The following is a 26,507-nucleotide window of genomic DNA, read 5'->3' on the forward strand; positions in this document are numbered from 1 at the left end:
CGTGAGTGGATCTTGTCATGTTCAATGTAAATACATCAGTATTGGTCGATACGACACCAAAATCAAGGATTTGCGAACCCACTACACTGAATATTCCTTATTACCTAACGATAAACGGATACGAACGAAATATTTTTTTAATAGTCTGTTCTTCTGGCACATTAAAACGGAACTTGTATTGACCGACGTTTCGCCTGCTGACCAGCCAGGCTTCCTCAGGGTAATGGAACTAAATTATTTTTTCAGGTTCCTTATTGTAACGAGGGTCAAACACACTCTTCAAAGCCTACCTTAAATTCAAAGTACAAATAATGGAAACGTCCAAACGTATTCAATATGTTACCCGCTGACGCCACATAGCGGTACAGCCCACAATTATGCTCCTTACACAAAAGGAGCACGCGGTGGCATTGCGAACTGGTCCGGGCTGCCTTTTTTATATTCCACAGAGACATATAATTTACAATGAAGTGCAAATTGCCACAACCATTGCTGGTTTTTGCGTAAGCTCTGAAAGCGCATTATTACAAATCAGAAACAAATACGCGAGATGATTCAGCACTCGCACAACAAGTTTTCTGAATTTCTATGGTTTTGCACGCAAACAAATTTGCATGTAAACCCCATCCCGTTTACATTTTTGCCAGATTTCCGCCTTGTTTGTTTAACAGGCGCAATGATGAGGTTCAAAAGCGAAAATACAAATTACCAACAACCTGTGATCGAGCCGGGAGAGAAAAGGGCGACTTCCTGCGGATGTTTCGATCAAACTGCAAACAAAGTAACACGCGGCGGTGACGTTCTCTTTCACATTTACCGAGCGCCCGATTTGAATTACCACCACTATCGCAACCACCAGCAGCATCTGCAGCTGCAAACAGACGAGCGCATCACGGCTTGCACTGCGAGCATCTGCTCTCTTTGAGGAAGCCAACTTCCGTCGATCAATAAACCGAATGAGGCGATTGCGTTGCTTCCTCCTCAGAGATGATCTTCGGTCCAGGAAGCGGCCCGGGATAATTGTTGCTGCAGTTACTGCTCTGTAACTACGCTATTTAGTTGATTTGAGAAAATTAAAAGGTGCCGAAACTCACCATTTTTACACCCTGATCAAGGCTGCTGCATGGTGGTGACCGAAACGTCGATATAATAAAATTATTGCTTGAAGAACCGTATTGCTGCCATAAAACATGCCTGACAGCATCGGCGATAATTTGTTTGTGAAAGTATTGAAATGTACACCCGTCAGCGTGCTTTATTCGATCCTCAAATGTGGACATTTACTTTTTTGCTGTTCTCACATTTCTTGCATTTCGTAAAAATCACACAACAGGTTTGCTTGCAATCGTTTCTTCTCTTTGTTCACGCACCGCCGGAAAATAACTTACAGCTTGAAAAACACAACTGGACAGAGTGAGTGCCGTGTATGTACACGACCGGGGCATCACAGGGCAACGGAAAAAATAATGAAAAACGACAAAAAAATCAAGAAAAAAGAGGGCCAGCGCCAACAAAGGGAATAGAAACGTGAACTTTGTGTGCTTCCCCAAAGGAAGAAAAAGAAGGTCATCTTTACAAAATCCCAACTTATCGTTCCTTCCAGGGAAGACTGACAGGCGGCCAAGTACAAAGACAACAGCATTTTGGAGGTTTGTACAAAAGGAAACGGAAAACGAACAATTGTAACTTGTGGCACCGTGAAACAACGTCTCAGTAGCTGCGTGGACAGTTCAAAAACAAATTTCGAGTACTAACAGTTCTTCGGGGGTTACTGGCGGCAAAAAGAAGTATTCGAGTTCATGCGCAAAACGCGTTGAGGATGTGATTAAACGGAGGCTGGTTATTTACATATGGCAACACAGGAATATTATACGCATGTGCGCGCCAGTACTATATATCTATTATTTTTCGGATACCGCTTGTGTTGACGGTCTAGGATGTGAATCCTTTGGCAGCAGAAGAACGCACACAGTCGTCAGTACGTGAAAACAGGGCAGACATTGGTGGGAAGCATGTAGACGGACGCAAAACGATATGTGCGGGTAAACAGGGCGCAAAGGTACCGCGGCAACTGGGTGCCAAAATCGGCCGAAAAGATCAAAAAAATGTCATGCGAGCATATAGAAAACAAATAATGAAACAAAAGTCCCTCGCTTGATCGGCGAGTGTATTGCAGCGCATAGGGCGTAGGCAAATCTTCAAAATCTGGCAATATTGCGAAAAAAGATGCGGCGAGATACTTTTTTTCCGCTTATGAAGACTCCGGTGCGGTTAGTAACAGTTTTAACCGGACATAAACCGATTAAGATGTCGTCATCGTGGCCAGCGAATTCGGGGAAAGAAGCGTAAGTGGCGATGCAACACTGGACATGTGTGACGTCAGCTGTGACGCAACGCTGCTAACCTGGCTGACAGGAATCGGCTGACCCAGGGCGGCGGCAATGGGACGTACAGGAACGCCTGCGAAGGTCATCTGGCCGTTGACAACAGTTGGAAACTGAAAGACGGTGCTGGATCTTGGTGAACTTCCAGGCTCGCTCCCGTCTTCACTTTTCTTTTCGTTTCCTGCTGCTTGTTCCTCTCCTTTTGCCGCTTCCTTGGATGCGAGCAGAAGATCAGGACGCAGGGCCGGGCCGTTGTGAGGCATCGGGCTCAGAGTGCTCCAGAATGTTATGCTTGGTATCACCTGATAAAAAAAGAAATCAACCTTTTAATGTTGCGCCCGCCACTACTACAAACATAGTGTTTACATTTAGTTTGATTTTGTCAAACCCGGTGTGTTTCCCTAAGCCAGAATAAAATATTGTGCGATGAGGAATTTAGTTTACAAGCAGATGAAAAAAATAGCTAAGGTCAGCGGACATTCAGCACAGCATAAAACAGTAGTTGATCTCACCATTGGAGAGGGCGTCATGACAGCTGAACTTGGAAAAAATGTCCCTGTCATGTCGGATGGCGTTTTTCTGCTCACGGCGTCTGGGGTGTTTATTGACCGACCGTCGTGAGAAAAATACGAGCCTCTGAGTCCTGGGAATTGTGCGAACAGAGCTGATGAAATCCCTTCGTCGTCCACGTCCGTCCTGGTTGACTTGCTCAGGTCGATTGGACTCGGCTTGCGGTCAAGCGATTTCTTTCCTGTCAGCCGTCGGTGCGGAATTGAAGCTTTCACGTCGGGTTTTGGTTCTTCGCGCTGTTCAGGAGCTGGGATCAGTTCTGGCGATTTCCTTTTAGGTGTCAGACTTCTGGTCGACGCGTTGTCTTCGTCAGTAGCGCCTGGCTGTGCCGGTGAGCGCAGTATTGGTGTCATGCTGGTGTGTAGCGGTGGCGAATCGCCCATAGGTGGGCTTGGGGCGATTGGTGGAGAATCGGGAGCTGATTCGGAGTTTTTCGGTGAAGTGCACAGATCCAATGGTGCCTCGCCCTGGCAACCTGACTGATTCCCGCAAGGTTCCCGTTTCACTCTTGAAGCGTGGGTGGAAGAAGCATGCTGTCGGTCGTTGAGCATCATCATCAACGTGGAATCTTCGCCCGAATGCGGTTTCTCGGTGTGCTGGCGTTCGGCGAAATCGCGATGTGGTGATGTTGTTTGGGAGAGCGCGCCGAATGGAAAGCTTCCCACCGCCCCGAAGCTCCCTTTTGCTTCTTGTTTCGGTTTCTTTAATTCGATGTGGTGTCCAGGCGAAGTGCTCTCACGGTCTCGTGGCTGCTCCTCGCGTCTTCTCACAGCGGGAATGGAAGAATCATCCCCGTCATCGGGATAGCGGCGCTTGCTGGTGGAGTGAGAGTGAAGCAGTGGCGGCGTTCGGGAACCGTTGACCATCAACGGTGCATGCGCCAGGAAGGCTTCGGCAAGTTTCTTCTTATTCTGCTTGATTAGGTCTTCATGTGATAGCTCGGGCGGCGCCTGGAGTCGCATGTGGGAATCTTCTTGTTGGTGGAACTGGTAGCGCCTCATCTGTTGCTGCTGGGTAGAATATCGAGAAGAAGTGGATCCCGAGTCCATAGGCGACCTCCGGAAGGATGAAGACGCCAATGAAGATGAAGAGGATGAAGAACCCTGGTGAAACGCCGCATCTCTCTGCTGATATTGCTCGTTAGGGAAAGACTGGGCGTGGTGGTGACGCTGACTGTGCTGTTGCTGCGACTGTTGTTGATGGTGTAAATTGTGTCGGTGATTGTTGTTGCTGTTATTGCGGTCCATCGCAGCCGATTTCTGGTTGTGCTGAAACTTCCTTCCCGGCATCTGCGAGCGGAACAGATCGCTATCCGAGTCCACGTTGACTGCAATAACAAAAACAAGCGCTCGTGTTACACCACCGGCTGAGCATATCCGCTGTACTTTGTGCGGATATAAATTCACCACACAGGGCGTGCCGCGCGTCCATAACACACCGAACATGACGTTCATGTTAGGGCACTTTATCAATACAATAAACTTCCTGTTATTTTAGCAGGTTGTTATTATGTGGCAGTATTCACACGAAGCCAGTAGCCGACAATTACCTGAAGGTGAGTGAAAGTTCTGTGGAAGAAGGTCTTCGGATTTGGAGGTTGAAGCGTTGACAGCGGCAACAGCGGCCTGGCGGAATCCAGCCCAAAATGCTGCGGTTGCTGCCGCTGTTCTTGCGCGCTCCTCATCACTCATACCGGCTGCGGTGAGAGCAGCGGCAACCGCTGCTGCTGATTTTGGATCCAGTCCAATTTGAGGTGCGTTCTCGGCGCGAGAATGTAGCGAGGACGGTGAGAAAACGTTCTTTTCTTCGCCAGGATCAATTCCACTGTCCTGTAGACGCCAGGTTTCATTCGATGACGAGGCGGTTGAAAACCGTCCCTGGTAGTTGCGACTTTTGCCGCCGTTAAGCGATCTATGCTGATCTGCGAGCGAATCATGATTTCCCTTGCGCTGCTGGTTCACCTGCCTTGTGTATTGCTCTAGGCTGTGTGTAGAATCACTGTTGTGTTGCCTCTGAAGGTAATAATGGTAATCCTCTTCATTAACATCAGGGCGACTGACCACCATCGACGGCGGGGAATTAGAGAGAGTGGGAGACGGAGGCTCTCCGTCGTCGTCATCATCTCCTGTCATGCCGGACCCACCGTCGTTATGAGAGAGGCGTTCCATTTTAACGCGAAAGGGGATTTTGGTCTCGGTTTTGATGATCTCGGGAAACGACACGAACTTGTACACGAACTTTTGTCCGTTAACCTTTTTGATAATGTTCTGCGAAAAAATAAACGTCGATAAAATGTGGAACTGACACATCACGGTTGATGGGAATTAATCACATCTATATTCATCGTATAAATGTCCCTGTGGCCGATATGCAAGCTAGGGTCGTGGTCGGGTCAACAGGAAGCCACTGACCCAAACTTAGAAGGTCGGAACGTTGGCGAGGCGCTGGTTCGTTTTGATTTATTGAAAAAAACCAAGGCGGTGCGCCGTACTTTGTTTCTCGGCGCCGCGCGGAAATGCCTCAACATCTGTTCGTCTTGTCGAGAAGCCCAGGAAGGACATATATGGGCAGAGGCGGTGCTTGGAGCTAACTGGGCGCTTAGAGATGGGTAAGCGAGCAAGCGCTTGCGTCATTATTTTCGTTTCCTGTCGATGAGCGCCGCGCGCGATCCCTTGCGGTTTTCGCCCCCGCCTACCATTAACACGGTCTGCGCTCTAATAAGGCCGCGCATAGGGAAAGGTAATACTTCGGCGTGACCGAGGGTGGTGACGCGACTGCTGGACAAAGAGGAACAGCCGCGCGCGGTCTGACAGCGCGTAGACGGACGGCGATAACGGCTCCGCGCCAGGGGCAGGAAACCGGACGAGCGTATATACATATATTCCCAATTCATCCATGACGTCAGATCTGTGCTAGCTGTCGTGGTTCCAACAAGCGCCCGGAACCACTTACCCTGCTGCAAGACTTTTGCTAAATCGAAACTCTTCAACCCCCGGCGATAGAGAGGGCCTGTGGGTATGGACGAAAATATATGGCGGCCAGGCAACAACAACGGGCAGTCACTGCCAGGGCTAATTGCAACAATCGGCGAGGCGTCGATGTCGTCATTATCATCGCGCTTGAGCGTGGGGGAGGCACAATCGAAATTGCGCTGCGCGGCAGGCCACTTACCGAATCGGTGTCAATCCAATTAAGGCCTAAATTAATCGCGCCAAGCATACATGGGTGCGTTTACGTCATGGCCCAAATAGGATGGATGACTTGTTCCACGACGCTGCCCCGTGTTTAAGGGGATAGGCCGTATTAACGTACACATTCGCCACACATTCGAGAAGCGGCGAAAGGCCTCGGTCGCACTTTATCCTTCCCTCCCTCAAACACGGCAAAAGGCACCGGAAGCACCGCCCACCATCGAACAAATGTCGACATACTCAAACAGATTATGGTGTGGTGACAAGACAGATTGCACGGGCTGTACCAGGAGGTCAGGCCGTGACGCAGGGACTTATTTAAACAAAAAGGTGGTTTCTGGTGGTTCCGGAGCCGTCCCTGTTATTCCTATTTATACACGGTATGTTGTGTCTGTCACGCATCACTTTTTACTTACAACGGACTTTTGGCCCCTCGTAAAAATGCGCAGACACATGGGTCTTTCCGTTAGATGCGCGGTAGTGTATGTGTGTACACAAGTGCTCGAGTGCACGCGTTCACAGGTGGGCGGACAAAATTGCATTGGCAAGGAATTTCCGGCGACGTCATTATGTTTTACTCTTTTCATTGCATTCACTCTTAAGCACAAGCAGCGTTGGATTGACTTCCGGCGACGAAAACCCTCAATCGCTCTATGTATACACTATCAATTTTAGCCACTAAACCTCGCATAGATTTTTGTTTCTCTCCTTGCCAAGCACAGAGCGTTTGTTTGCGCAAACGACGCCATTAAGTGAAGGTTAGACAATTCTCAAACACGCTATTATTTTTCTTCGCTGTCAGATTTCCAATGTTGTGGAGGTTGCGCCAATCGTCAGTTCTTGTGCTTGGCTATCGTAATGGCCAAGAGGCAGGAAAGAGTTAGGAAAGAGTACCAGGCGGGCGTTGCCATCTGCATTGAGGGACAAGGGACGTGGGCGTATCTTTTTCCGTTGCAATCACGGTCCTGTGCCAGTTTGGAGACAGGATGTCGAACAAACGCCACCCACGCCATCAGCACGAAAGCGGGTTTGGGTGCAATAGGAAGGAGGGTACGGCCACCGCGCGATACAATTTAAGCAACAGAAACGGGCTGCGAAATAGCTGCAATGCTGGTGTAATATTACAGGAAGCGGAAACGAGGGCACGTGACAGGGGCACCGCGCGGGGGAACTCGTATGGAAGGACTGGCGTGTTCGTGTCGTGCCTCGATCGCGTTTGCTTCCAGTGGCTAAAGGAAACCCGTCCGTTTCGCAAGAGCGCCGGTTGTGTGTGGTATATATGCGGCTGTCTGGAGACGCGCAAGACTGCATGACAGCTTTGTCGTTGTCATTTTCAGCGGAAGTTTCAGTCTTACGCTGGGGGAATAGTTGTGGCATTTCAGGAGGGGACGGAAAAGTTTCGGACAGTCCGCTTGCGCACGAAAGCACAATTCCACGCCAAGACGTCCTGCGTTACGCCCTGGCCCAGTATTTGCAAGTTAAATTCAAACAATAACGAAAGGTAACAATAGGTTTCATAGGCTATAGTTTGGTTTAAATTACTCGAGTTTAATCCTTCCAGAAACCGCTATGCTTGGCAGCACAAAAGAAACCACCAATCAGCGCCATTTTGCCAGGATGTGCGCATCCCAGACTGCGGCTGATTTCCAGCCAATCACGGGTCACGGCGCGAGTCACGTGACGACCATCCGTACCTTGTCGTAGTAGTAACGCAGCGCCCGACTGAGCTTGTCGTAATTCATGTTGGTCTTGTTCTTGCGGAGACCCCACAGTCGCGCGACCTCCTCAGAGTTGTGGAGCTTGAACTCGCCATCTGTTGATGTCCAGCTTATGAGGTGGCTGTTGGTGGTCGGGTCCATCAGGAGCTCGAGGAGAAACTGCCACAAGGTGACGTTCATGTCCAACACTGCATGAATAAAAAAAAACATTGGCTATTTCCGTCAGTAAATGAATGTTTATTTTACTTATGCCAATGTGGTGGAACGGAATTGTCAACTAAAATTAGCACATGGTTTTGCACATTCAATACCAACACCGCGGGTTCTGCGTGCAAGTTAACCATTTATCCAGCATGTCCTAGTTAGACACTGCTAGCCGCCAAGCCGATCAAATTATTTTATGCTGTGTTGATGGGGTGAGCGACGAAAGCAAGACCACGACAGACCGGATTTTTTTGACAAGCCGTTACAGCGCACAATTCCTGGCTGGAATTTGACACCGGGACGAGGTAATGGAAGGGTGGCTTAGAGTAAGGGAATGGGAGCTTTGCTGGCGGTGCAACGTCTGAAGCATGGACTCGGTATTCCAATGTCCCACAGCAGCAAAGAGCCGGTTATAACAGCGCGTGAGAGCGACAGGCAACATCCCGTTGCACCGCGGCATTCCATTTAGATTTCTAAACGGTCGCATACGCATTATGAGGGGCGGACGGCGCGGTCGGCTGCTAATTAATGGCGGCTTTCCTTCCGGGGCCGCTGCCTCTCCCGCTCAAACCCAACAGGACGCCGGCCCGGAGTTTGTGACAATCGCGGGACCTCGCGGCACAGCGTTGTTTTTCGCCGAAAGGCTGCGGAAATTTGCAGCGATCCGCACCCCCACGCCTCGTGTGCAGCGCCATGCCGACCCAAACGCTCATCAAATCAAGTAGCTTTGCTTCGACACGTCGCAATCTGACGGTTGCAGGGACGGAGTACACAGTTGTGTTACCTCAGCCTTGGTAATGCGACTGACTTGCTCAGGAAATACATGATTTGACACTACGTAAAGAAATATAGTTTGGGATAGAAGGTTTTCTTTAAAAAAAAAGGAATGATGCATCGGTCGAATATTTTTGTTTATGTTATTTGTGTGGGCCTGAAGTTAAGACCAAAACTATTCTATTCGCAAGCACTTTGTGCTTATTTTATCAGAAATAAAAAATATTTACAGAAAAATCGTCCAAAATTACCATGTAGTGTAGACGTGAAGTCGGATTGGGGATTAAATTAAATGTGTTCTATATGCAGCTACAGCAGTGCAACTTTGCGTACTTCGACTACAGAGAACAAACAGTATCCAGATACACAAAATAAGTTTCCAATTTCCAATTACACAACCTTCGTTCATATTACCTCAGTAATGGTACCGATAATTATTTTGCGTTATAGCTGCTGTGACACATTTGTACCGAGAAACCGTTGCTTTCACAGTTTACTCAGCGACCGCATTAATAATATAAGGTAAAGACAAGGTGGCCCACATGTTACGAGCAAAAGCAATAATTACGAACAAAATTGTAAACTTAGGTTTCGGGACGTGAGTAAACTAAACCACGCACCCCTTAAAATACGGTCAATTAACTTCACCACTCACGACTTGGTTGCTACAAAGGAGCAGCGGAAGCGTCCAAAGGAAAAGCGACACGACCTGATGGAAACTTAATTTCGCCGCTGGCGCAAAAGATTCTATTACTTTTTTAGGAATGAGGAGGCAGAACCGCAAACGAATGCCTGAAGCGCTGCTCTCTGCGACGCGCATTGATGCTGTCTTAAACGACACAAACAAATACAATAATTATACAGTCATAACAAACTCGCCCACAGCACGCAAGACGGAACTGGCCGGTTGATGGATATCTTAATATAGAAGATATAAAGTCGACACACGCATGAGAGGACATCACTTGCAGATTTCGATGGGTTATAAATAGACCCCCCAGAGGTATTTGTTTCTGTCCTAGCTGCAAGCGTCAGATTTGGCAGGAACCGTGGGCAAAGATTGTTGGTGTTATTTGGGGTGCGGTGACAGACGCAAAATTGTCGGAAGACGCCGATCGCTTTGACACAAATCGACGCACAGTCACACTGTAATAGACACTGCCTGCTGGCCGAGGCCAGGATTGCGTGCCAAGGCTTTAAAGCGAATTAGCGACTTCCGCCAATCAGCGATCGCATATCTTGTCAGGTGCGTCGGATTTGCTGCGTGGTAAAATGCCCTTCCACTGCCAAGAAGCCCTTCCCAGCTATCCGCATCCCACCATTCGTTTCACTACACATCTCCTCGGCTGTTACAACGCGTCACATTTGTTATACGAGTTACTTGAATCTGACGTGTGACCGGGCCATCAACCGACTCAAAATGGCAACTCGGCAGCTCTGGGAACGAAAACCGCTGTCGTTGCAATGTTTTATCGGCACGGGTCTTCGTCGCGACGTCGCAAGGATACGTTCCGGACTACAACGACTTAATCATAAGGGATTTCAAAGCGACGGCCTTAATGAAGAGTGGACACGTTGGTCATTGATCTTGGCGCCGGGCGGAAGAGAAACACCGCCAGAAACACGTTAATCGTCGCTAACCTGGTGACTTAATTAAGCATTAAAAACTTTCGGTATCCCCAAAAGGTTGCGACGCTGGCGACAAGGCCCGAAGCGAAACGCTTTCAGAGCAACAAGAATTCTTTGCGGAAACCCGGTTTCCAATAACTCGGTAACAAGGGTCGGGGTAAATACAACCGTCAGGCCACATACACAACCTAGCCGGAATAGGTGATCTTATATGTGCGAAATGTGCGCTGCCTCATCGGCATGAGTCAGGCGATTGTTCTCGAGTGACCCCGCAAACAAAGGGAGCGGAGAGGCGCGCGGAAGGGCCGAGCGCGTTAAGAGAATGCAAGCGGACGCCGTTCCGGTTCCAGCACCCTGTGCCTGATAAACAAGAAGACCTGTGTGTGCCTGCGCGCGATCCATGGCCCGGAAATTCCGCCCGGTGGTTTAAAACGCACTTTAGGTGGAAAAGGTGACTCACCATAGCCTCACATAAACAGAACTTTTGCCCGTCAGGCCTGTTCTCAGGTAACGACCTCGGTTTCTAATCGACCGAAACCAAAACGGCGGCCTCACGGGGTAATGGTAAATTCCGGCATGGAGTTGTATGTGTTCAGTTTACGGGCTAAAAAGGGGGGGAAAACAACGCGCAATACAGAACAAGTGAGTATTGGTGGTTTGTTTATACCGTCTGGTTGGGAACCTTCCGCCCACCTATACATGGGAAAGCGAACGCGGAAGCTGAGATTATGGTCTGTACGCCGCGTATGTGTGGTGGAGCGAAACCCGCTCGCCAGACGGTTGCACCTCGAAGGCCGTCGCAGGTAGAAAAGCGAAAACACAAGGCACAATACATGTGTTGGTTTCCGGGCGCACTTCGACCGCAAAGGAGATGAAACCAGAGCAGTGGGGACATTGTGATGTTCCTTATTTTCCGCCGTGCGCGCTCACCGGTTAAAGCCTACTCGTTTCCATCTTTACGACACTCCAGCGCGACGCCGACCCTTCCGCCCTAAGCACCACCTAGGACGCGCGGCGGTAATTAACCTCGTCATAAAAATTACACCGGGAATAAAGGACCGGGCTGCGGCGTAATTAGCACTCGGGGGTCGGGATAATGCTACACGCAGCCTACAACACCGGGATGACCAGAATGGCCTGCGAGAGCGCAGAACAGGACAGGTTAAAACCACAGCACAGTCCGAGGCGCAGCCGGAAACCTTTATATCGGCTTGAAAGGATCCTAGCCGCAGAGCACGGGAATACTCTAAGCGCCAAAACACACCACGAGCTCACGCGCTCAAGCCGCGGCTTTTCAGAGCGCCGTGATTTGCGTGTCGCGCGTGAAAAATTGCCTGTTTCAGTTTTATGCCTATTTGTGTTTTTTTGGGGGGTTAATTAAGATCCAATGTAGGCTACTTTCCTCGATGTAACTAAACCAAAACGACAGTAAAAAACCTTTGAAGTTTATATTAATTGAACAAACATATATGCGTTTTTTCGTTGCGCTGTATCAAAAAGACAAGTTTCTTAACAATAGAAACGGCACCTGATGCCTATGTTATGGATGCCTTAAAGATGCGTGAACCAGACTTTCGTGACTAACCCCAACCTACGCTGGTGACCAAACAGACAATTACAACCCTTGTGTCTGCGCGAAGGAAATGGGGCGTTGTGTAGAAGAAGATGTGTCGGGGGTAGAAACCAGACGCCCGTTCGAAAATAAAATGACACCTGATACGCGAGACGGGAGCGCGGCGTTTTGGGGGAGGAGCTTATGTGGCGGTCAAGTGCCGTCGAGTGTAGGATCCGGGTCCCGGAAATAGGAGGTGTTTTTGTTTGTTGCCTGTTTACGAGCTCGAAGTGCTTTGTTCAAAACCCAAGCGCTCGCGGAAACCGTGCTCTTACACTCAGCGATGAGTTTAATTACGATAACCGTCGCGATAATCGCCCCCTTTTCCTTTGAACTGTTTCCGTATGTAATGACGCCCGAGGCTGTTCAAGTCGTCGTATTCGTGGCCTTAACAAATCCTGATAATTACACCACAGGCCTTTATACACGCAAATGAGAGACCGCGGGTGTATGTTCAATAGCGGTTTATACGGGGTGTGACAAAAACGTGCAATTCGCCGCAAAACCCACATTGCGCACCTACAGCAACCGCTGCTCTTTGCACACGCGCAGTCGTCCGCATAGCCAGCATGCGCTTTAATGCAACGCAAAGGCGCGTGTGCTCAGGCACAGGCAAGCGGCGTAGTCCACGCAGGCGAGGACCTGTTTCCGGCGATTGTTAGACGGCTGGAAATACGCAGAACAGTGGAACGCAAGCGATTGCCTGATTCTGTCTGTGTTCAGAGCGCCGCGTGAAAGATCAACCGCGCACTTAGAATGACGATAGCCAGCTGCAAAGCCCAGTAGGGTTGTGATGTGTCACTTGTACAGGTTCATGCTAATCTGCGTCAATACAAGACACGGACCTGCTTGTTAGCGAAGGCCACTAAATCCCAAGCGACGAACAGAGCACCTGTTTACAAACGCTAATCGGAAAATGGCGCCTAATCGATTGGTGAAGCCTACCACCGACACGTGTTCGTTGTGCCCATCTGAGATAATTCATCGACACAAGTTGAACCAAAGCGAACTAGGGCGATATAAAAACGTGCTTATGTGTATCGAAACCACGCGCAAGGACTGTGGTTTATCCAACCGTTACATGACTGCTTGCAAAAGGGCGGATGATGTGTGGGCACAAAAACTATTACCTGTAACCAGGTTAAGATAAATTGATAATTACACTACTAACCTCGCGGCAGATGCGCTCCAATCTGTTGTTGCATTGCGTTAATGCAAAGGCGCTTGTCAGTCTGGGGACCGTGCAAGTCCAGATCGTCCATATCTACCATTGACCTCTGTTTCTTGTTGTTTTCGGGCTTGTCTGTCGTTCAGATAAGTTTGCATAAAATTTAACGAAAAACAATAAATAAAAAACAAAAAAACACAATCGTTAGTGGGCAGCTGGGCTAATAAGTGGGTAAATGCCAGAAATGCAACGACATAGAAGCCTGGCATTAAATATAATTTTATATTTTTTACTTTAACGTTTTTATGTCGTCCAACATTAATTGCTAAACACAGAAGATCCGCTGATACTCTGAAAACGACGGAGCGCTTTCGGACATGCAAACCTCTAGAACTCTCTGTCTAAATGTCTAACCACCCAGCGTTTGACTGGCACCGCTACCGGGCAAAACACATTTCGCATTCAAAACATCCGACAGACGAAACACCGGGAGCATCTGTGGACGCACTAAAATGACTAACTAACAACCGACACCCGCCCGTGAGCCCTGGCTCCTGTTTGCGGGATGTCGAGCGAACGTTTTAGCGAGCGCATCCTGCCATGGTCGCCCATTCACCCCAGAGCGATGCCTTCTTCTAAAATTTAATTACACCTGCGTTTCCTGCCAGCGCACCCCTTCTTGCTTTGGTCGCGTTAAGAAGCCCGGCACGTTGCTTTTCTGTTGCCTTAGTTGCTGCTTACCCTGGCTAAGGGTTTTCCTATTGAAGCAGGTCCCGTAGACGGGCAGGCTTAGCGCATGTGAGACGGAAACGGCTCGTTACGCCGATCAGGAAGTAGCTCCGAGTGCCGCGTCAATTCCTAAACCGCGGCGCGAGCGTTTCCAGCACGCCTGCACAATATTACTCCGGGACAGCAACGGGTGTCGGTAATTCTGGTCGCACAATTTGCCATTAAACGCCGCCATTGTTACGCTATTGATTTTTATGTCGGTCGTTTGCGGACACTTCGTTTTGGGATCTTACACCTATGGGAACGGGTAAAATGGCTACAACCGTTCCAACGTCACGAGACTCAAAGCTAGAGGGTCTCCAAGGCCGCTGGCGGGCACGGAAGCAGCTGCAAAAACTGCGCATCATCGACTGCAAATAGCGCGTCCGTCCGCTGCTCGTAGCATAACTGTCGCATTTTGCCGCGGAGCGGTGACGATTGCTTGCAGCAGAAGCGGCGGTGACAACACGAACAACAAGATAAGCTACGCCTGGCGACACCGCGTGGTCGGACTATTGGCACATAAACACGGCAGCTGGGAGTTTTGCCTCAAAGAACGCGACGGGAACGGTTTCCGTTGCTATTGACTTCACTCCAGTTTGCCTGACGTGGCACAACAGGGTGGTGCGCGGTCATTCAACAGCCAGTTGGGCTGAATATTATACACTGCGCAGAAGACCGTTGTGACAAGGAGCGCAATGGGATACACTGACGACTTGTCCATGCCATACATCGTAGTTTGAAACGAATCTTGCTTGCACTGATTCCGCATAATCTTGCGCTCGCCTGATAAATACACCTCTTTTGTTCGTGATCGACTGCGACAACCACTAGTGCTGCTGCTGTAACGCTTAAACCTCTGGGAGCCTTCCACAAGCGTTGTCACCGCCAGTCTGGCACAGGAAACATCGATAGAAGCATAAACCGCGGACACACAGCGCCCCGACGATATGATCGACAGGGCGCTGCGTTGCTACGGGATTCATACCAGCGGTTTAGTGAAGAAAGAATGGTCCATTGTAAAGCCTGTCGCCCACTTCCGTTACCGCAACCCCGGGCCCGGCATAGGTTGGGGTTTCCTTTGTTCGACTCCGGAAACGCGCGGTGCGGCGATTAGCGTGTCGACGCCCATTGTTACGTCGACGAAGGCTGGCGTTTCTGTTTACGGGGGTTCGCGAGCGGAAAGGTGAAATGGTGGACAGGAAACGAACGCAGGTTAAAAGAATTTGTCTCCTGACTCTGAGGGGTTCCCCGTTAATGAGTCATCGGGTTTGTTGGGAAACGTTCTGCTGCATACAACCACGTTTACGAGCCGGGTATAAAACTGCTTTTCCGTGGTTAAATTCTAGGAAAAAGCGATCAAGTTAAATTCTCTAAAAGATTAAATACGTTTTGTCATGTCGTTTCGATTTTGATTCATTTCGTTTCCGGCGTCATTCCAAACAAAAACCAGACGTTTTAAAACTACATGTGGCATTTCATGCGGAACAACGTTGGCTCCCCTGTTATAAATTCTTCAATATACTGCGCGCAAATCTAACAACATGTGGCGTTCAACCACTCACGTGTTTTTCATTTTTGAAGGGGTCACAGTCATTTTTGAAGGGGTCACAGTATAGTGTATTGAGGTATGTTATGCAACACGTGATAAAAAAGATCATCTAAAATGTAGACATCAGACAGTGGCACATAATTTGTGCGCCACAATTGCACCACCCCCGTGCATATGCTAATCGGTCTCCTACCGGTGGATTCAAATTCAATCTTTTGGCATACATAAAAAACAGGAACTCCGCTCCGTTGAATTTCAACTGTTTTGATGTCGCAACACAACGTACAGCATAGGTCGAATTGGCCGAGACAACGGCGCAAAAGCGGAAAGAAGTCATAACAGATGGATACCGGTGGAACGACGCGGTCCGGATGCTCACGCTTCCTGGCAGCGCCTGTTTTTAGCACCCGGGCGTGGGAACGGATGGAAACTCCACTGCCGGGCGCCCAATTACGTTTGTGGCGGGAGGGCATGTTTGTTGCGCTTGTGTTACGGCCACGTCAGGGAGTCGACGGATCCGGAAGGCACGCGACAGGAACGACCTCCGGTGCAACCGTTTTATTATTTACTCCAACAATCGAGAGAAATTTCGCGATTCAACCCAAAACAAGAGCCAAATTGTTGTAATAATTACAGAGAGAGTATACCAGTAACCTTGTCGCGGGTTATCTGCAATCAAGAAGTTTTTAATTTTGGAAAATTGCCTCCGTCAGAAAAACTGCTTTGTTTAAACAATGCCGCCTATGTCCTTGTTTTAAGCGGACAATTTGGACCACACAAAGTATCCTATAATAAAGGGGAAATGACGTGGTAAATTACTTTCATCAACCACAGCTAGCTGTTTTCCCTCGACGTTTTTCTATTGTTTCCAGAGTCTGTGGCTTCCCGCGTAATCGGCCAACGCTACCCTGGCGGCCACAGTAATTATGAGCCAATTGCTTAGGCGCTTCGACGTGAGCCCTCGCGCGTGCTCGATCTCGGGGTTGGGTCGGTCCATTAAAAAGGGCGAAAACAACTCAATTTCCTGCCCGACTGTGCGAGGGCCTTTCCGTTCGCGCTCGCCTGCTCCACATCATTGCCGGCGCTCATTTCCGGCACTTTTGGCCCGCGTGCCCCGTTCCCACGGTCCCGGGGGACGCCAGGGCCACGCCAGTGACTACACAACAGCGAACAGAAAGCGGTTTCGGGTGCGGTTTTAAGTAAAACATACAATGCCGTGACGTTGAACCACGTCGAAAATCGATAAGAACCGGACGTGTTGTTCCTCCCCCCGTTGTGACACAAAACAAATAATCACTTGCAAATGTAACAGAAATAGAATTTACAAAAGTCTTCGACGGTTTTTAACCTCAGAAAGTGTGGTAAAGACCATATAATTCACATAATTGCGAACTCCACGCAACGCGTTTGCAAATATAACACCACCTATAAACTTTTTGTTTATGTGACTCATTGTAGTTAAAGTTCGGCGCTCGGTGCAAATATAAGACGAGCCGTGTCGTGCGCCGATTTTAGAAACCCTGCCCTTGCGTTGGTATTAACCGTCTGCGTCACGTTACGCACAAGTTGGTGAGTTGCCTGGCATTGTCGTTGCGTAAATCGATAAGAAGCGCTCCGGCTGACGTATTCGCAGTTGAATCGCTGCCTTCTATTTGTGGCGTGTGAGCTAGCTTTCGGACCGGTTTTCGTAAGATAAACCTTGGTGTGAACGTTCTACCTGCCCGACTGACGTCAATCAGCACACCAGTATTTCCGACGAACTGTTGTAAGTCGCACGGCGGTGCTGTCTCGCGCGGGTGCAGCAAACAAAAACAACACAGTGCTCTCGAATGACCGCCGAGGCCCGGAATTGCGGATTTGTCGCACAACGCCATAAAGAAACAACACGGAGCAAGAGCGACGGCAAAGCGCCCGTAAAGTGGAGCGAATCCGTCGCGATAAATCCGGAACTCTGAAGCGCGTAGGCGGAAGCAAATTACGGCGACAACGACATATGCGCGACGGGACGACTGACGTATTACGGCCACAGCCAAGTCGTCCTTGCCTTCCCCTCACCCAGCTAACGTTGATGCGTTAATACAGATGTCCGCACATGCTAATCAAACGCGCCTGGCGACCTCTGTTGAACCATAGACGTGCTTATGACGTAATCAACTTGGTTACAAGAGCAAACTGACCTAAACGTTAGCTAATACGGTATGAATGGTGCAAGTTACACTTTCGGCAAAGATTTTACATGTACACTAAATGTCAACATGCAATGTCAAGGTCCCAATTGAACCCTATATGTTCGTATCACAAACAAATAGCCCACAGAGCAAACTAAAGTAATCTTGCCCACCTTGACTGGCCTCGTTTGATGATTTATCGCCAAGAAATTTCCGTGGGGCTGATAGTGTCTGGTCTTCGTATTCCTGTGCTTCTAGAGAGGTGTTGCACTGTTCGTTTGCGCTGTCCAGTTGTGGCTTATGTTCGCATTCAGCATTCCTGTATTTCAGTGTCATCATTTCCACAGCGGAAATATTAGAGCAGGCGTCACACGCACTCAATATTTTGCGATGAGTTGTAGACACGTACTGAATGTCGCAATGCAAGGGGTTTATACGTTTGTGGTTAAATTGCAAGTCTGCGATAAAAATAAACAGGCCTTTACTGTGCATCGAAACTCGATTCATCGGTCGAACTAAGTAAGCTCATATAGCTAAAAACCAATGCTGTGATACAAAACTAAATAGTTTCTTTTGGCAGTTTCTAACTTTCCTTCTTGTATCCGGGATCACATTGCCTACAACACAACCACATCCTGTATACGGTTCCTGTGTGTGTCTAACGCATTTCTTGTCTGTTCCGCTTTGTCGCCTATTCTTGCGCCAGACGACGGTGATAGACTGAACAATTCGACGAACTGTTCCGTATCTTGGCAACTGACTTTCGACTGTCTATTGCTGTTAGTTTACATGCCGCTTGAGATGAAACGAAATCGCACGTCCGTGGCGATACCATCCCCCCTTCGCACTGTACGAAAGCCCTTCAAGCGAACTCCGGCAGTCGGAACAGCGGAAGTACACGCGGCGGAGCGCAAACAAATCAACGGAGTGCGCCACTGCGGACAAAGACCAGCGCGCCAGAGAGAAAGGCGCCCGGAGGAAGACTTGTTTCTTAAAGCGCTTTTTTCCTTTTCCGGCGGACGGCTTCTGTCGACGGCAGCGAGGGGGTTTCTCGCAGCCAGATAAGCTCAACTCTGGGAGAGAGGGCGATGATTACAGCTGCCCTTCCGAACAGTTGGAGCCCGGCTGATGATTTCATTTCCTTTTCACTCACATGCCTTTGAGGGGAAGATACAGCCGTTCGAAGCGCTTTGTGGCCACTGATAATGGGAACGCCTCAATTAGATCCCTCTGATTGCAGCACATGTAAATAGTTGCCAGCTGCCTGCCGACCTAAATGCAATAATTTCATATTTCCTGTGGACTACTATCAAGGTTTGCATAAGTTATTTCCACTCCGGAAGTCGAGGATAAAATGTAACGTGGTATAAACGCAATTTGTTTTTATAAATTTCCAAATACGTATGGGTAAGGCATATTGACGTTTGCCAATGTGCATTAAAAATACGACCAAAACGGATAAAGCGGACTCATCCGCATAAATGCAGAAATCTTATTTTCACTTGATGGGCAACAAAAAGAAGGAAGATAGAAGATAAATATTAACGCGAGATATTTATTATTCATAATAGGTGGTAAAAAGTAAATTATGACTCATTCTTACGTAACCGGTCCACCTCACAAAAGGAGTATGTGGACTTTAAACAAATATGTGTTAATAATAAACAACTCCTTTTATGAATAGTGATTCACACCATACCACAATTGAAACATCTCGACCTATTTAAAACTAGTGACAAAAATATAACAAAGAAAATATTTCAACGTTAGCGGTGACGAACAACTGGATTGAATTTAATCCGACCAATAACAATAAAATATCTGGGACACCGGTTTTAAATCGACAAAAAATCCAAATAAACACAGTTTTGATTGAAATGAAAGCAACATTTATTTGGCTAATGTGCGCTATTTGACAAAAAAGACTCGAATTAAATGCCATAAGTTAGATATTGTACTGTTTTCAAAAGTAGTTCCCCCGGCTTTGCGCAGGGTGACCAGATTCGCTCTTTTTAAGACATTTTTTAAAGCGATTTCGCGTTCAAAAATGGTGTTTGGTTCGTACGATTATTTTGAATGAATATATATACTAAATAAATACAAAGCATGAATTACAAAAGATTTTCTTACTTTTGAACATATTTGTTTGTTTTGGCTTTATTTCTAAAATTTTGGCCACCTAGTTTTGCGATTAAATATACGAACTATATTCACAAGCAGAAGTCGTATAAATAGGGTATCCTGAAACATACTTTCGTCTTCTTGCGCTGCGCGGCGGCCCGCGGGAAGTTGATTTATTATTTAATTATCTTGCGGAGATTTTTTTTTCACTCAGTATTAGTGTTATAGGCGCCGTACTCGTTAATCTTTGTGTTTTTTTCGGTATGCGTGCCATTTTATTCTCATTGATATTGCATCTACACTTCAGCGTACCGGTAATTAATTTTGATTCCTTGTTTTTTTGTGTTTTATTGCCAGATTATAATTTTCTGCACTAAACTGTAGAATATTGTTTTAGTATACTTACGCCTACAGTATGGTAACATGCAAAGTGGGCTTTGTAGTTTAAATTGCTATGGCTTGCTTGTCCGACTCAGAGCAAGCTACAAATGATGACCTGGACTTAGTAAATGCAGTTCTGGCATGCGAACAACGCTTAGCATTGAAATCTAATGAAAGTGATGATAATGAAATTGAACCGGCAAAAAGTCAAGCATTACCAAGTGAGAAGATCTTACCCTCCAATATATCTCCTACAAATAGATATGATGAATTGGAGGAAAAGATTAAGAAACAACGCGAAACTTTGAGGAAATTAAAGTTAGTCAAAACATACAAAGAAAAGGTAGTTTTCATTCGAACTTGTGATTAATGTATAGTACAAAAGTTGTGTATGTTTTGTATCAGAACAACTTAGAAACTCTTGACAAACTAATAACCAAGTGGAGAAATGCGTCACAAACAGCATTGATGGAACTTCTTGAACTTGCTCCAAAGGATCAACCAACGACTTTAGGACAGCTCATTGGCTTTCTGGGTATAGATTGTCAAACCATTAAATTTGATTTACAAAATCAGTGTTTTGTATGTGATGAGCTCAAAATGGACAGTAATACATGTATTTCCTGAATGCTCTGGTTGATGATATTGTATAACTATGAATATTTTTGTTTTGTCCAAAATGGTGCTTGTCTTTTTTACGAGTTTAGACCTGTTATTTCTGATTTTGTACAGTGGTATAGTTTTATTATCTTAATTTAGTACAATTTTGCTGCATAACACAGTCACAATAGAAAAATAATTTATTTAATCATGCATTTGGGATTTTGTTGAATAAACACAGTACAGTTAAGTTCAATTCTACTAATTGTTTTCTTCACTTAAATCCTACCAAAACAATACAGTAACCAAACATACATTTTACAGAATATCCAATTTAGTTCATTGCACATATCTAAAATTTTCATTAGACAACTTTCGGGAACTTTGTGACCTTTGCATGATGACATTTTTTTGCGAATGACTCACAGCTCAGAATGCTATTTAGGCGCACACTTGTTAAAAGTTAAATGGAAGAAGTCTCATACACATTATATTTCAGAAAAATAATCTGTTAAATAGTTTCCACCTCTCTTGTACCAAAACTTGGAAAATCACAAATACCAGGATTGTTTTGTGAATTTGAACCTTCAGTTTCCCTGTGTTTATGAATATTTAATGCAGCCTGGTGTAGCTTTTCAACATAATCTGGAAGCCCTAGAAATATTGAATAGTACAGTTATCCTGTCATAAATAAGGATAAGTTGACAATTATTACTAAATAGTCGCACAAAAGTTGTTTGTAATTTTACGATAAATCATAAGATGCCCCAATTTTTAAATTTTCCATAGTTTTTTCAGAATACAAAGCTCCACTCAAACAAAAAGTTTTCTATTAAGACTAGGAATATCTTATGCTTACTTTGAGCATTTGGTTTAAAAAACAAGTAAATTAAAACGTGAATTTTGACATATATCATAAGGAAATATTTTCAAAATTAAACAAGTCTTTTAATGTCATACATTGCCAAATTATAAAAACACAACATGTAACTTTCCTATACTTGGTAGTCACAAGGTCATTAGTTTTGTATATTGACAGTTGCACTTAATATAGCAATGGGAAAGGCAGCAACTGTTAACACCAGGTGTGAAGTGATTTACCTGTAGATACAACCCAGGACGAAAGTGAGGCTGGGATTGAAGTCTGTGGGTCATCACAGTACGTCAAAAGGTAATTTAAACCTGGCTCATCCAAATTTGTGTGGGGTTTAATTATCATGTCAGACACATACAATGGAACACGAACATACTGTTTGTTCAAAATACATTTCGGGTGATCCACTGACCTTTAAACAGGGCAAAGTTCATTGTACATATACTGTTTCAACATTACAACAAGCTCAGGTAATAGAAGGCCTACCTTGCAAACACAGCAAGAACATTTTCTTCCTTATAAATCTGCGAAAAAAACACAGTTGTAATCCTTTTGAATACCTACCTTGTAAAACAACATAATCAGTGTGATGTCATAATGCCATTGTAAGCACAATGAAACACATTACAATAATTGTATTATTATGTAACTAAGAGCATAAAGTTGCTTTTCCAGGACAAAGCATTGGAAGATTACCTGTTACCCCATGACAGCAAGAATGGGGAAACAAAGTGGCAAGAAAAAAAATGGTACAAAAAAGAGCAAGGGGCAGTCATTTATCAGTACTTTTTTGCGACAACCTGCACGAACAAGATCGGGCAAACGATATTCCAAAAAGCAGCAAGGAAGCTCTTCTGAATCTATATTTGGATCTTTAACGAGCTCTGTCGGCAACACCCATAGGCCACCGAGCCTGGAAACAGCCAAAGATCGTTGCAATTGCCAACAGTGTTGTGAAAAGCGACAAAAGGAAGTGGAGCGAAAATGTACAAGTAAAGATAGTAAGATGAGCATAATCCTCAAAAGTGACATAACACCAACAGCCCCAATAACTAAGCCAAGAGAAGCAGCAGGACCTTCATATCCCAGTACTGGACAACCACAATCAAGTCAGTACTGTGAATGTGAAGAATGCACAGGAAAGGATGGTTCTTGTGTAGCAGAACAGATCATGAATTCGATGTTGCAGCAAAGTATGCGTTCACCCAAATCTGAGCAGTACCTAAAGGAATCAGTGCCCAGCAAATCTCATACAGAAAGTCAATTTTCTTTTAACAACCTAAAGCGCAAAATGACAAAAAACAATGGTGATATCCGTAAATGCAAAAGTCCCAAGAAAAGCAGTAGTAACGGCTCTGTTAAAAGAAAGAAAAAAAGCAAAGGAATAATGCAGGACAAAGCAAGCAGAAAGGTCAAGGTTAGACCAAAAAAGCATCCCTTGGAAGCAAGCATTCCAAAAAAATCAACCAAGCGCAAGCGAATGCTTCAAGAAAATGTAAAGCAAAAGCCAAAACAGAAAAGAAGGAAAATAATTAAAAGCAAGTCTCTTCTGCAATATGTACTAAAGAAACCAACCAAAACTAATGTAACAAATAAAAAATCTTATTCGAAGTTAAATGAGGGGGACTGTTGCTGCTGCAAACGCTTTGTCGATTTTCTTTCCTCCTTTCAAAGTGACAGACGTTCACAAGAAAATTTGCTTAGCAACTGGACATCGTGTGATGGACTCAACATTGCCATTCCAGGTGTTAGCACTGGGTCAAAAAAATCCAGCAAAAAAGATGGACTGCAGCCAAGTGCAGGACCAACCCAAAAGAAGCCCAATAAAAGCACAAAATCAACTGAGAAGATATCCAAAAAACAGAAAGGGGCACCAAAACCGGCTAAAACATTAATTAAGAAGTCAAACAATAGTAATACTAAAAAAACTACCAGAGCACACACAATGAACAAAAGACAGAAAGAGTTATTGTTAACAGATCGGGTAATAAAAGTGTTGAAAGAACGAGCAAAGGAAGCTGCCCAGAATAATGAGAAGCCAAAACGAAGTCTTGTTACCACCAAGACAAAGAAATCTGATACTGTTCCTACCCCAAGCGCCAAAACTAAACAAAGGTACACCATTGCAAAAAGTCAGAAAAGTATGGGACAAGCAGTGTCAATGAAATCTCAAAGGACAAGAAGTTCAAAACAAACCAAAAGATTGAAAGGAAGTATGTTTCCCAATGCACCTATGCCAAGTGGGCGTATACCAACATTCATTGCAATGGTAAAAACAGCAATACGTGATTTAACCCCATATCGGCTTACAAACAAAGAAGGCATATCAAAGTACGCACATTATGTGAATGTCTATGAAGATTTTGAACAAATTAGTAGCACCAGTTGCATTTAATTTAGGTACATCGAGCTGCGCTACAGGTTTAAAAATGATGATGTACTTTCCTATGTTTTGAAATGGTTGGTATCCATGGGGGTGACAAAAGTTAGAGGCGACAAATACCATTTCTCTGGAAAGAGGTAAAAAGCAATTATAAATACCAAAATAATTTTTGCGGACATGTAACATATTTTGGTTGTTACTATGTTTGTTATGCAGGTTGATTGAGAAAAAGACTGTTGCTGTTCTTAAATCTAAAAAAAGGAAACGTCAAAAGAGAAAGAAAGTAAATATTTTGAGGTGTATGTTTAGACAACAACCAAACAAAACTTTTTATGGTGTTCAGTCCAAGAAAAAGTCCAAAAGAAAGCATAAGAAAAAAAAGAAGCGCAAACACTCAAAAAAGAAAAAGGCTAAGAAGTGCACCTGTGCCAAAGAGATGGTGGCCAAAAAGAACAGAGTAAAAGTGCGCACACGATATGTGAGGAAAAATGGAAGAGTTTACAAACAGGAAGAATATGTGTAATGTTTCACCTTTGCTCGACGAATAAAGATGTACTCCCTTGAACTCCATGGGTACTGTATAGAAGAAACGAACACACCTATTAGTCACCCGGACTGTATTAAGCAGTCAACCAACAAATGTTATATAGCATCTCTATTACCTCTGGTTACGATATTCATTACAGTAGTAAAAGAAATACAGGCTAGTTAACATAAAATTTAATATACTAAATCATTAAAATACATAAACTGTGGTTTTTGGACAAATACTGGAAGAACTAAACATACCGGAAAATATGAAATCCAGCGCAAAATCTTTTCTCCTGTGTTATTGTTTTCATCAACTACATCAACATCTAGTGCGAGCTTGTCCCACTTTTTACGATATTCAAGATCACATTGGACATCAAAAAACTGCCTTGCAGTAACATCATGAAATCTTCCTAAAACTGCAATATAAATAGAGAAATTTAACTACCAAAGTACCAACAACTGTGAAAAAAACTGCAATAGCATATTTTTAAAATGAGACACATTATGCTGGTACCTTTGTATTGTGTGTAACCTGTATTTTTAAATGGAAGTTTCCAGACTTTTATATTTGGTTGATTTACGACCGTTTCCCAGTGTTTCGGCACATTGTAATCTGTGCATCAAATGTGTATTAGATAAAACAAAACACATTTATTCCATTTCATGTACTAGTATGTAAAATACGCTACAAAAGTATATAATAAGCCCAACGCACCCATTATTGTTTTGTCATTTTCACTCAACTTCTCCAAATCCTCCAACATTTTTAACTCATTAATGTGCCTAAAAAGATACAAAAAAATTATGTTTTAGGAAAGAAAACAGTTTTATGACACTTACTGCCATATCTCTTCATCTTTGATTGAATTATCATTCCAGGAAAATGAGCATAGTCCACCAGCCAACATATATGTTGGTGGTCGATATGAATAAAAGTTACGTAGAATAAATGTCACTAATTTACTACTACCAAATCCACTGTGAAACTTCTGGTAGTGGCGCATAATCCATCTGAAACGCATTCGGGTACGATTCACAAAAACCGTTCGTAAGTCCTGGGTGAATGAAATTGTTTTTTTCTTTTGCGAAGAGTTTAAAATGTTCTTCAATCCCCAGTTCCATTTTGAAGCGCTGACCAACGTTTTCCACATCTTGACGGCCGGAGCAGAGATGCAACTCCATACATAAACGACCAGAGCCGGTTGTCAACACTTTATCGAGGTGTAAGACGTAATGCCTGCCTCCATTGGCAAACCAGGCACTAAACATGAAACTCTACACTACATATAGGCTATACGTTGTTCCTTAAAATTAGTGTGTTTAAAACCAATGATTTTAAGACTTGTTAAAAAAAGAACAAAAAAGTCCAATTTCGCGTCACAAAACAAAACAGCCATAACATTAAAACGACCTTCGTTACTTCGAGACGCACGTGCGTACAGAACGAAAAAAGCAACGAAGTCATTGCACGCTTCAGTGCATCATTCTTTTCTGACAATAAACCACAAATATCATACATTAGCAAAATACCATGTATCGTCTTACCTTCAATACAATTGCAAGTTTCTGAAACAAACAAAATAATGTGCTTACATCTTACTAAGTTGTACGAATACATGCATGCGCAGCCCTATTGGTTACTAAGAAAAAACAGATTCGTTATTGTTTTCAACGTGGCTTGTTACGCAATAAATGACCATTGCACAAACAAAAGCATGTAAGTTTTATTTAACCAAAACAATTCTCATTTTCAAAATGCGGCATAGAAGTATTTGAAAAAACAAACATTTTCTCGGATGACTTTTGGGTCTGTGAGGGTTTTATGGAAAAATTTGGCATTTTGAGTTGGCAAAGAAGTCAAACTACGAATATGAAA

The 26,507-nt window shown here is 45.1% G+C and overlaps 4 protein-coding genes across 5 annotated transcripts; 2 read left to right on the forward strand and 2 right to left on the reverse strand.

The window, feature by feature from the left end:
- Window positions 1-1,340: 1,340 nt before the first annotated feature.
- On the reverse strand, window positions 1,341-18,192 carry LOC145893896 (uncharacterized). Its single transcript, XM_082982276.1, has 6 exons — window positions 17,912-18,192; window positions 13,254-13,385; window positions 7,840-8,051; window positions 4,504-5,221; window positions 2,897-4,281; window positions 1,341-2,686 (listed from the first exon to the last, which is right to left on the reverse strand). The coding sequence occupies exons 1-6, from the start codon at window positions 18,075-18,077 to the stop codon at window positions 2,303-2,305; spliced, it is 2,997 nt and encodes a 998-aa protein (XP_082838402.1). The 5' UTR covers window positions 18,078-18,192; the 3' UTR covers window positions 1,341-2,302.
- A 2,030-nt stretch (window positions 18,193-20,222) lies between these two features.
- On the forward strand, window positions 20,223-20,907 carry LOC145896996 (swi5-dependent recombination DNA repair protein 1 homolog). The gene is made up of 2 exons (XM_082985146.1): window positions 20,223-20,583; window positions 20,646-20,907. Exons 1-2 carry the CDS (start codon window positions 20,314-20,316, stop codon window positions 20,865-20,867), a joined length of 492 nt encoding a protein of 163 aa, XP_082841272.1. The 5' UTR covers window positions 20,223-20,313; the 3' UTR covers window positions 20,868-20,907.
- Window positions 20,908-21,022: 115 nt separating this feature from the next.
- LOC145896980 (stAR-related lipid transfer protein 7, mitochondrial-like) lies at window positions 21,023-25,933 on the reverse strand. Its single transcript, XM_082985141.1, has 8 exons — window positions 25,472-25,933; window positions 25,347-25,414; window positions 25,146-25,244; window positions 24,887-25,047; window positions 24,629-24,673; window positions 22,201-22,238; window positions 21,942-22,126; window positions 21,023-21,494 (listed from the first exon to the last, which is right to left on the reverse strand). Exons 1-8 carry the CDS (start codon window positions 25,780-25,782, stop codon window positions 21,352-21,354), a joined length of 1,050 nt encoding a protein of 349 aa, XP_082841267.1. The 5' UTR covers window positions 25,783-25,933; the 3' UTR covers window positions 21,023-21,351.
- Window positions 22,433-24,620, forward strand: LOC145896954 (uncharacterized). Of its 2 annotated transcripts, XM_082985140.1 has the most exons (4): window positions 22,433-24,045; window positions 24,115-24,234; window positions 24,314-24,380; window positions 24,441-24,620. In XM_082985140.1, the coding sequence occupies exons 1-4, from the start codon at window positions 22,433-22,435 to the stop codon at window positions 24,618-24,620; spliced, it is 1,980 nt and encodes a 659-aa protein (XP_082841266.1). The 2 variants fall into 2 exon arrangements, with proteins under 2 accessions (XP_082841266.1, XP_082841265.1); XM_082985139.1 differs by having other exon boundaries at window positions 24,314-24,620.
- Window positions 25,934-26,507: the final 574 nt, after the last annotated feature.

This window comes from Ascidia mentula, chromosome 1 (genome assembly GCF_947561715.1).
Source record: "Ascidia mentula chromosome 1, kaAscMent1.1, whole genome shotgun sequence".
Classification (NCBI taxonomy): Eukaryota; Metazoa; Chordata; class Ascidiacea; order Phlebobranchia; family Ascidiidae; genus Ascidia; species Ascidia mentula.

Bases quoted from the DNA above. Each gene is read 5' to 3' on its own strand.
- LOC145896996 (XM_082985146.1), top strand. From the start codon at position 20,314: ATGGCTTGCTTGTCCGACTCAGAGCAAGCTACAAATGATGACCTGGAC. The intron at 20,584-20,645 runs GTAGTTTTCATT...GTTTTGTATCAG, and splicing joins TCAAAACATACAAAGAAAAG to AACAACTTAGAAACTCTTGA.
- LOC145896954 (XM_082985139.1), top strand. From the start codon at position 22,433: ATGGGGAAACAAAGTGGCAAGAAAAAAAATGGTACAAAAAAGAGCAAG. The intron at 24,046-24,114 runs GTACGCACATTA...CATTTAATTTAG, and splicing joins AACAAAGAAGGCATATCAAA to GTACATCGAGCTGCGCTACA. The intron at 24,235-24,313 runs GTAAAAAGCAAT...TTTGTTATGCAG, and splicing joins TACCATTTCTCTGGAAAGAG to GTTGATTGAGAAAAAGACTG.
- LOC145893896 (XM_082982276.1), bottom strand. From the start codon at position 18,077: ATGATGACACTGAAATACAGGAATGCTGAATGCGAACATAAGCCACAA. The intron at 13,386-17,911 runs GTGGGCAAGATT...TCTGAACGACAG, and splicing joins ATCAAACGAGGCCAGTCAAG to ACAAGCCCGAAAACAACAAG. The intron at 4,282-4,503 runs GTAATTGTCGGC...TTGTTATTGCAG, and splicing joins GAACTTTCACTCACCTTCAG to TCAACGTGGACTCGGATAGC.
- LOC145896980 (XM_082985141.1), bottom strand. From the start codon at position 25,782: ATGTGGAAAACGTTGGTCAGCGCTTCAAAATGGAACTGGGGATTGAAG. The intron at 25,415-25,471 runs GTAAGTGTCATA...GTATCTTTTTAG, and splicing joins AAAGATGAAGAGATATGGCA to GCACATTAATGAGTTAAAAA. The intron at 22,127-22,200 runs GTAGGCCTTCTA...CCCTGTTTAAAG, and splicing joins GTTCTTGCTGTGTTTGCAAG to GTCAGTGGATCACCCGAAAT.